This window comes from Saimiri boliviensis, chromosome 12 (genome assembly GCF_048565385.1).
Source record: "Saimiri boliviensis isolate mSaiBol1 chromosome 12, mSaiBol1.pri, whole genome shotgun sequence".
Lineage (NCBI taxonomy): Eukaryota > Metazoa > Chordata > Mammalia > Primates > Cebidae > Saimiri > Saimiri boliviensis.
Genome location: NC_133460.1, coordinates 17,116,246 through 17,127,099, shown reverse-complemented (window position 1 = coordinate 17,127,099; position 10,854 = coordinate 17,116,246). Strand labels below are relative to the sequence as shown.

Sequence of the window (10,854 nt, the reverse complement as noted above, 5' to 3'; positions counted from 1 at the left end):
TAGAACCCCTTAACCCCCAACACCACTCAGTTGCACATGTTAGCTGGCCTGTAATTGCTGACTACAAAAGTGGATCAACGCAAAGAACTAAAAAGACTTGGATATCATATATTCCTACTTCCAGTGACTTAAAATTTCCAAAAAAAAAATTCGTAATTAGAACCACACGCTCCTATTTGGTGTGGCTCAAAATGTCCTAAGAAAATATTCTAAATTAAATTTTATACACAATGATACTATAGTTGTGATATTTACAAAATTCTGTCTTTAGAGGGCCTAAGAAATAGGCTGTGTTCTGTGGGCACCACCCAGCACCATTATACAATGATGACGCTTAAAAGGATATTGATTTCAGCAACTGCACTGCTTAAAAATAGATCGAGGCGAACCTTATTGAGGCTTATTGTTAAAATGACAGTGAGTTCTAAGTTTAAAGGGAGTATTGAAAATAATCTCTGCCTAAACAAGCAAAGGTTCACTAGTCAGTTTTCCATGAAATGTGAGGAGCCGGAAGGAGCTTAGGAACCGCAGTCCAATGTTTTTATTTTACAAGTAAGGAGGCAACAAGCCAGAAGAGGTGGCAGAGCTAGACCTATGGTGCAGCTCTCTTTGCCTGGCATTCTTCTTCCAGACTCTTGCAATTTTAACTCAATTTCAGTTTTTCAGAATTATCCATCACCACTAGAAGCAGATTACAGCGATCGAAATGCTGGCTACAGACTGAAACTTGTTGGCAGATGAGTCACTGTGCTCATTATAGAAACTGCCCTCACTCCTCCTTCCAGCTCCCAGTACTGTGGCTGCCCGGTCCTTCCCACACCGCCTGGGTCCCTGGATAGGTAATGGCCTATCCTGCCATTACCCAAGCAGCAAGTTAAAGTTTAAAAAGAAAAAAAAAAAGAGTTCAATTTTTTTATCAGAATTTTTACTACCTCGATGCAAAGGCAACAACAGTTTTTGTTCTAGATGCTTCCACACCAAAAAGAACATCCCACAGCTTCCTCTCTGGAGAGCATCATGGTAGAAAGGTGAGGTGCTCCTGGGACCAAGAGAGCCAGGGGTCTCCATGTCAAGCCTGGAGCTGACTCCCCACCAGGTGGCCTGGGCCCCTTCTAGCTATTCTACTTTTTAAAACACTTTGGAGGGTGGGAGGTGGGGAAGTATACACTGGCATATAAAGCTCCAGCCTCCACAAGAGACCTGAAAAGTAGAAAATAATGAAGTGGAAGGAGAAAATACTGGGACACAGAGAAGCAAATGACTCTCAGTTAATACAAAATGCTTCTTAGGATCGTAACCAACGACTACGCAGCTCCACTCTCTATAGCTCCCTTTGAGTCCTCCTACCATCTCCATGGGACTTAGCTCCTAGGAAAAACACAAGGGACTCTGCTGTGTCTGTGAGTAACCATTCTGGAAATCTGTCACCAAAACCCACACCCACCATCATCTTCACTCCTTTCTCCAGTCATCTCCACGGACTCAGAGAGCGAGGCCAGGGAGGTGCGTCTGGAGGAAGCTGCAGAGGTCACACTGGCTGGCTTGCTGCCCGGGAGCCGGCTCACCCAGTGTTCGCACAAGGAAGAACTCGTGGAGCCTGCAAAGAGGAAAACAGGCATGGAGGTCAGGTCAGGGTCCCTCGGCAGCCTGAGCCACATACAACCTCATGAAAGTGCTATGAGCTGAGCTGGGGGTACTGATGTCCTCACCCCAAGGTCAGCACCAATTCCCACACCCTGCATCATATCGTGCCTGCTTGAATATCCCCAGTTAGGATGAAAAGATGGAAGGCAGATTCTGGACACATGCAATTTGTAGTAATAAATGGCAAGGATAGGGATACTTTATAATGCAAGTCTGAACTCTTGAGTCTTAAGAATTGGCAAGAGAATGGAATAGACAAGCATTCACACATTCGCTCCACAAATATTTATTAAGCACCTACATGCCAGGCACTGTTCTAAGTAATTGCAGTAGTATTTCTTACATAAAGAGAAGAGAGGAAGTGGCAGTGTACTGTTTTTCTCTCCGCCTCACTGTTTTATGGAAATTTTAAACAATTTTCGTAATACTAGTAATACACACACACAGAGTTATATGTCAATCTGCCCTGTCTGTTCCAGGAATACCCTTAAATATTTATCAGAGCAAAAGAAATTGCTCTAGAAATGGAGTACATGAAGCAGCATGACCGTCTCAAGTAGACCTTAAGAAGGTATCATTTCTGAGCACATCTGAGACTGGCAAAAGAGCACTGGAGTTCCCGTTCTCTTAAGTGAGTGGGTGGTTGTACACTGGATGGGCCTGGCCCCCAGCAGGGGGTCACTCTGCTTGAGAGATGCCTTGTTTTCGCTGCTCTGACCTCACCCCGCTGCAAGCTTCAAGAAGAGCAAAGGTTCACAGCCCCTACCCTGATCTGATTGCACATTACCACATTCCAATCCTCTGTCACGCTCTCTTGAAGTCCAACTCTGCATTCAGAAACGTGTGTCCACTTGTTTGGATTATGTGTGGCTGCATTCATTCATACTGTGTGTGGGTACTGGCCCCTGCGTTTATTAAACACAACAGGCTGGATGTCATCCGGCTAAACCCAAGTCATCTAATATTATCACAGCCATCAATCCTTCTTCTAACAGAAGAGGCCAATCTTCTCACTGGAAAAGCAGACTATTTCTAATGGTCCTTTACCCTTTACAAAATGCTTTAACATAATACATTTACCCAATTGGATGCTTACAACGACCCCATGAGGTAGGCATTATTATTATACCCATATTACAGATGATCGCTATGTGTCCCAGATGGGACAGGCTCCAGGAAACCCCAGAACAGGGGGTAGTATGCCACCCTGCTTTTCAGCTCATCTGTGCATTTATCCTCAAGTATACATTGAGAGCTTTCTTTGCATCAGGCCCCAGGTGAATTCTGCTGGGCTACAGCTGCTCTCACATTCCTCCCCCACTTCCTTGACTACAATCATTTTAGTTTCCAGGTTAAATGGAAATGTGAAGACTCATCTGATCAAACTGACAGAGTCAAGAGACCCTCCAGAGAGGTCCTCTAGACCATTCATTACAATCTTTTGCTCTGGAAACAACAGCCCAAGAACAAGAATGGACCTCACCTGCCACCGAGCTGTTGGCTGACCACGACGGGATGGCTGTCCGCCTCTGGTAGAAGAGGATGTATGCCGTCTGCGTGCAGACCTCATCTTCCGACAGCTGCTGCACGTCGCTGTCGTCGAAGCAGTACCAGAGGCCATCCACAGAGTTCTTACAGTATGCTGCCAAAGAGAGCGTGCCATCAGCACCAGGGGAGGCTACACCAGCCACTTCATGCGACCCACAGACACCTCCTCTCTGGCTCATCTAATTAACTCAACATTTTAAGGCTGCGTGTAGCAACACAAAAGAGGTAAAAACAAAACAAAACAAAAAAACCATTCTAAATTCTATATCACACTCTAGCAAAATGTCTTCAGAAATTCCGAACTATTCCAAGTAGATGCAGTTCTATTTCATCTTAGAAAATACATGTATTTATTTAAACCAGTGGGTCTCAACCAGGGACCTGTTTGTGGCAGGGTGGAATTTGGCAACCAATGGAGACATTTTTGATTGTCACAACTCAGGGGAGAGGTGCTACTGGCATCTAGTGGGTAGAGGCCACGGATGCTGCTAAACTTCTATAATGCACAGGTCAGCCCTGCGTGACACAAAATTGTCTGGCCAAAATGTCAACAGTGCCAGAGTCAAGAAACCCTGAGTTCGGTGTGTTGCAACATTTCAATGTCTATTAAAATTGAAAATAATATGAATAGAAATAACAATGTAATTATATGATAGCAGATAATATTTAACACTTATTATGTACCAGGCAACTTGTTTAATCCTAAGATTTGTTCTTTTATTACTCCCAATTTCCAGAGGTTGAAAAAGGTTAACCTGCTTGTCCAAGGTTGTGAAGCTGGTGTAAGGCAGGAGCCCAGCTCACTTCAGGTTTATCAAGTCCTTAGCTTGCACTTGAAGCCCTATCCTGAGTCCCTGTGCTCAGGGAGGAGCACAAACCATGCTCCATGGAAGTTCCCTGGCAGATTGAGAACATATGAGCTCATGAATGCAGGAAGACTTCTTTCCAGTCCAAATTCTAAGCCTGAGCTAGAAATAAAGAACATTCAAGTAGCAGCAAGAAGATAAAAACTTAAGAGTTCATTAGCCAGTCATCCTGTGAGGGTATATATCAAAGAGTGCTATAAGCTTGATGCAGAAAAGTACATTATGACCACATTTTCTAAAAATAGGCATTTATTTGGGGTGAGAATAAACAAATGCTAAAACATTTAGCTGAATGCTGGAAGAGACTCAGGATGGTCCCCGGGATGGGTCAGATAAGGTCCTGAGAGGCACTGGGAATGACTGCCTCAAGGGACCATAACCACTTTTGCAAGTATGGAGTCTTAAAGGATAAAAGGGACTCAGGTGAGAAAGGGCTACAACAGACAAGTCTCCCAAAAGGAGAGTGGAATATCAATCTATGAATGGAAGGAGGGAAGTTATTTGCAGCTGAGGACTTGCCAGAACCAGAACTCCCTTCTTTTTAATTTCTCTCCAGAAATTAAAATGCAAGCAGCAAATGGAGCTGTAAGAACACAGCAATTGTTTGGCCAATGGCGTCAAGTCAGACTTGATGTACCCATGACCTAACTGGGGAGTGGCTGCTATTCCTGAGCGGTGAGTGGAAGCAGAGCTGTGAGAGACGCACCAGGAAGAGGAGACAGAACAGCCTTCACTCCTTTCAGCCTGCTCCTCTTCAGGATGGTCTCTTCTGAGTGTGGAAACTGAGGCAGCACAGTGTACTCATTAATTACAAAATAATTCTACTTACTTTTCTTCCTAGCACTACTTTCTGAAGTATTTTCTAGGCCAGTGCTACTCGAATTATGGTTCATGGACTGACACCAGCCCACACGAGAGAAGCACCAAAAAGGAGAAAAGCACTTAAAGTTTTATAGCAATCTGATACTGCCATACTATTTTTATTACACTTTTACAAAACCACTAGTTCATAAAGGATTGCAAGTTTTAAAGTAGGAAAAAAACAAGTTCTTCATCACAGATGGTGTGAGAAGCACTGCTCTAGAATCCTTACACAAGTTAGCCATTCAGATACCATTGATTATAGCTAGAACCAGTGCAAAATAAAGAATACATCAAAATAAACATTCCAGACCGGGCATGCCTATAATCCCAACACTTTGGGAGGCTGAAGCAAGAGGACTGCTTGAGATCAAGAGATCAATACAAGCCTGGTAACACAGTAGGCCCTGACTCTACAAAAAAATTTTTTTCAATTAGGCAGGTGTGGTGGCACACACCTACAGTCTTAGCTACTTGGGAAGCTGAGGTGGGAGGATCTCTTGAGCCTGGGAGGTTGGGGATGCAGTGAGCCACAATCATACCACCGCACTCCAGCCTGGGTGACAAAGCGAGACCCTGTCTCAAAAAATAAAATAAGCATTCCAAAAGAACACTTAAAAATGGGGGGTGGAGGGCCGGGCGCAGTGGCTCAAGCCTGTAATCCCAGCACTTTGGGAGGCCGAGGCGGGTGGATCACGAGGTCGAGAGATCGAGACCATCCTGGTCAACATGGTGAAACCCCGTCTCTACTAAAAATACAAAAAAAAAAAAAACAAAAAAAAACTAGGAGGCTGAGGCAGGAGAATTGCCTGAGCCCAGGAGGCGGAGGTTGCAGTGAGCCGATATCGCGCCATTGCACTCCAGCCTGGGTAACAAGAGCGAAACTCCGTCTCAAAAAAAAAAAAAAAAAAAAAAAAGGGAGGGGTGGAGGGTAGGAGAGCATCAGGAAGAATAGCTAATGCATGCTGGGCTTAATACCTAGGTAATGGGATGATCTGTGCAGCAAACCACCATGGCACACGTTTACCTAAGTAACAAACCTGCCCATTCTGCACACATACCCCTGAACTTAAAATAAAAATTGATGGGGGAAAAAGTTTAAAAAAAAGAAAAAGAAAAAACTTAAAAACAGAGTATCTTTAATTCAACAATACTTAAATTCAACAAGAATATTTAAAATGTTCTCTAAGACTCTAAACATCTCATATACTAAAAAAGTAGTGTTATGGATGGCCTCAGCATGAGAAAGGGGAAATAATACAGAAAACATCTGAGCACATCCTGGGTAATGGGTCCTTTGAGGTCAGCATGACCACCTTCTGGTTCACTGACATGGTAGTAGCCAAGTTAGGGGACAGTGGCTCAGGACACAGAGCTAGAAAGATGTGTCTGGCTTCTAACCCAAGCTCCTTCCAACAAACTGTACTGCCTCTAAAGTAGTTGGGGGTTTCCAGGCATTTTTCAAGGTCTCTTCTATACATAAAGACCAACATGATGCTAACATCTAGCGCTGTCCTATTCTTTCCATCAATTTCTTCTTAGAAACTACGTAATAAGCCAGTCTGTATTTTCTTGAAAAACAGTATTATAAATGGAAAATGGATTATTTATCAAAGCCGAGCTGAACATCAATTGAGGATGCTGGCAAAGGTGTTACCACACTGGATGAGTTGTGAAGTCAAATGACCTGTACATCCCTTTCCATTTTAAGAGTCCACAAGTATAGAATTCCATCACTCAGTACCAAAGAACACAGACATGACTGGTAATGCCACAAAAGCAAAAACCCAACTAGACACAGTATCTGTACACATGCCCCCCATAAAACAGATATCTAAAATATGTAAGATACCAAATAATACTATTATCATCATTGAAATATGGTTTAAACCAAAGTATAAGGCAAAACTATATCTAAACACTTAATTCATGTTAACTTTTGTCTTCTATGAAGTGAGAGCATCTTTTAAACTTCTCTAGCTTCTTTCTCTCCTTGAAAGTGCTTCCTAGAGCAGGCAGAGGCAATCCAAGCCATTCCATTACGAGATGTACTCAGTTGGGATCGATCCTCTCACATACAGTTGCTGCCTGCAGCATTTAAATATTTAAAGAGCTTCTGGCAGTAAAATAAGTTTGAAAAAAAGAAAAAATATATATTTAAAGAACTTGAACTAAAAGGGTTTCAAGAAAAGATGACTGTGTCCAGTAATCTTCCCTGACCCCTGCCCTCCTGGAAGGGAACAGACTGAAAGAGTAAGTATGAAAGCTGGGAAGGCCAACAGACTCCTCTGCCGTGGCTCATGACTAAATGCTAGAGAAAAGAGTCCCAGAGATTTAACAGTACCTGGGACTGTGCAGACCAAACCCCTCTTCCACCTCTCCCTACCTTTATAAATCAATGGTCAGCAATAGCACTTGGGGTCTTGTTGCAGAAATCACTGAATTAATCAAGAAAGTCCCTGAGAAGTATACATGTATAACACACCGAGTGTGAAGGATGCAGAAATCCAAATCCTAGCCACTCACATGGATAACCAAATTATTCACATCAACAAATGAAGCCCTGAAATCTGCCTGGCTCCCAAAGGCTCATGCAGGTCCTTCCATTTCCGAGACTCAATCTCAAGAAAACACAGAATCAAAATTCAGAAAAAGTGAATGAGCATAATGATATTCATCAATGTTACATGAAAAGTTAAAAACCAGAAACAATATAGACGTTCAGCAATGGGGAATGGTTAGATAACATTAGAGGTCTATCAACAGAACATTCTGTGGTCATTAAAAAGTATTTATAAAAAAATTAAGTGTCCACATCAAGCTACTTCTGTTACAACACTAGGCATGAAGATGAGGACACAGAAGCGTATGCGCCACTCACCCCTCACTGTGCTGCTGTGCTTCTAAATCTGTGACCTGCCTATACACCCCACTGGCCCATGAGGTGAGGCAGCAGGTTCCTCTCCCCAACAGCTGACGCTGCCCCTCCAGTACACTCTGGCCTCCCTCTCCTCTGGCTTCGACCTCCGCCCACTGCTCACACCTCCACCACAGAACTCATGACATGGGACTCCTCTTTTCAAATCGTATCTGTACCCATGTCTCCCCCTACTTGATTACACTCTCGGAAGATAGAGGCTGGAACCTACTGACCTCTGCTGTGATAGAGCCCAGAGCAAGCAGGATGTGAGGTGCTCAAGAAATGTTCACTTGAACAACAACAACGAAATGCCAGTATAATCCCAACAGTGGAAAATAATGGCAAAAACTTAAGAAAAAACACGTCAAGTATATACTACATACCAAAATATTACCTACATATGGTAGAGCACTGTTCATCCCTAAAAAGGCAGGAAATTATGACACCTCCTACAACATGGATGAACCTTACAAACATTATGCTACATGAAATAAGCCAGTCACAAAAGAACAAATATTGAATGACTCCATTTATAAAAGGTACCAAGAGTAGTAAAATTCACAAAGACAGAAAGTATAGTGCTTGTCATAGCTGAGGGGAGAGGAAACAGGCATTAGTGTTTATTAGGTACAGAGTTTTAAGTTTGGGAAGATTAAAAACTTGTAGCGATAGACAGTGATGATGGATGCATAACAATGTGAGTGTACTTAATGTCACTGAACTGTACACTTAAAAATGGTTAAAATGGTACATCTTGTTATGTATATTTTATTATATACATATAATAAATGTATATTTTATCGCAATTTCAAAAAATTACTAGCAATTCTCTGAGTGACAAGCCCACAGATGATGTTTTTCTTTCCACGTCTAGCCTCTAAATTTCATGATGAACACAGTTGCTTTTCGAAATGACAAGGTAAATTTCACCTTAAAACAAAAAGAAAAACCCTTCTAAGTCACTTTAAAGACACTATAAAAGTGTCATGCACTTGTATCCCAGCTACTCTGGAGAATGAGGCAGGAGAACTGCTTGAGCCCAGCAGTTCAAGGCTGTAGTGTGTGATAATCACATCTGTGAATAACCACTGTACTCCAGTCTGGGCAATACAGCAACACCTCATCTTTAATTTAAAAAAAAAAAAAGTAGTTCACAATCTTAAAATAAGGGAGAGGCCAGAACCTCAAGGAAGTCCAGCAAAACCTTAAATGGTGAGTGCAAGATAGGTAAACAAAGAGCAAATCCCCAGTTGACCTGACCATCCCATCTGCACAAATCATTCCCCAAGCAGTCAGTCAGGTACCTACTGGATGACCCCACTCAGGAAGAGGAGGAAGAATGTTCATTTATTTGCCCTTGGACAGAGATATAGAAGATGGAAACTGTCCTCGCAGTTGGCACACTGCCTACCGGAAGGGAAATGAGGCTCTAAAGCCACCCCGTCACAAGCAAACCCATCTGAAGGACTCGCCAGCACAGACACGCAGCCTCTCACACTGCAGACCTGTGTAGTGCCCCCCTTGCATGGTGCCATGGTGATTGCACACAGCATACAGGTCATAGATGTAGTCCTCAGGGTCCCTCCCGAGTCCATAGGGCCGTCTCCACGGGGACCAATGGGATGGCAAGCTCCAGCTGCTCTGGCTCCTCTTAACCACATGAGGTGTCATGTCCAGGCCAGTCAAGGGGAACTTGACCATGTTCTGAAGTTTCATGCGCCTGTCTCCTTCCTGTTGCAAGAAGAAAAACAAGTTCTGGTTATACTTTAATGCAAGCAGTAGCAGGGACTATGGAACCTATCAGATAAAGTAGTTTGAGTCACCTATCTGATGTTTCCCAAGACATACAAAACAGGGAAACAGATGATAGATTTAGCTATCTAGAGGAACAGGCTTTAATATCAGCTAAGGTGGAACCAGTGAGGATCCACATAGAGGTGGTAAATCAGCCTCTCTGAGTCTCCATTACCTTATCTGTTAAAGGGCTTTAAAGCATTTCACTTACAAAAAAATGACAATTTCAGGTGGTTCATCTGATACCTCTGTCAAAGAGGCATGAAAACTGATGAAATGATGGCTCTGTGAAGGGCAAACCACAGTGCCTGGTGCAGAAGAGCTACTCGCTAAGCAGCCCCTGTTCTCCCCCACCTCCTCCAACAGGCACATCACAAGGCAACACTGACTTCACTTAACATATTCACTCAGTGGCAATCTCAGATAATCTGTATTATCCATTAAGCTTACAGGGAAATGCCTTGAAATCAAGCCATCAGTTAAACAGATATTGACTACATGCTTCCTGTGTCTATGGGAACTTTAAAAAATTAACCAGGCATACATATGCCCACCCTAAGGAGCTATATATGGGTCTGTGAAGGGAAGAAAAATGTTCATGACAGAAAGGGACAATGGGTCCTAGGTAGTCAGGAAGGCCAGGCTGAAGAATCTGGACCATATCCTCCAAGGCTTTTATGAAGGAGGTGGTGTCACCAGAATTGTGAGTGAAGAACTGTATAGGCAGTGCACAAAACATGTTAGAAATAGGAGTAATGGAGGTGAAGAAATCAATTAAAAAACATGGCAACAGTGACCAGCTGAAAAGTAACAAAACGTCTGAACCAGCAGGGTGACAGAAAGAATGGGGAGGGGACACACAGGAGTCGATGAGGCATGGCCATGCCTAGATGAGAGGGACAAGGAAGAAGAGTCAAAGAGGACACTGCAGGTTTGCATCTGGGTTGCTGGAAGGGTGGTGACAGGCCTTCAAAAGAAAATAGAAAGCTGGGGAAGTTACTCTGTGTCTGGGGAAGGAGACAGAGCAGACTAGGATCCAAACCCTCAACCAGCTTTCCGCTTGCAGATCTCAACAGAATATGCAGTGGACAGCAAATGCCCACTCTTCACTCCCATAGGAGCTGAACCTCAAACCTCTGCGTGAAAGCCCCGGACCTCAGGACCATGTGTGTATCGCCCCTGACACATCCGCCTCCTCAGACAGTCCTGAACATCTCTCCA

General features: G+C 43.4%; 1 protein-coding gene across 3 annotated transcripts in view; it reads right to left on the bottom strand.

Moving 5' to 3' along the window:
* USP31 (ubiquitin specific peptidase 31) overlaps positions 1 to 10,854 on the bottom strand; it is a 143,050-nt gene that overhangs the window by 70,934 nt on the left and 61,262 nt on the right. For all 3 annotated transcript variants that reach the window (XR_012512750.1, XM_010340861.3, XM_074381930.1), the window contains exons 13-15: positions 9,345 to 9,570; positions 3,128 to 3,286; positions 1,445 to 1,597 (exon numbers count right to left, since the gene is read on the bottom strand). Coding sequence is in view for 2 of the 3 variants with exons in the window: in XM_010340861.3 (XP_010339163.2) it covers positions 1,445 to 1,597; positions 3,128 to 3,286; positions 9,345 to 9,570 (538 nt within the window). In the remaining variant the exon portion in view is untranslated. The remainder of the gene's footprint in view (positions 1 to 1,444; positions 1,598 to 3,127; positions 3,287 to 9,344; positions 9,571 to 10,854) is intronic.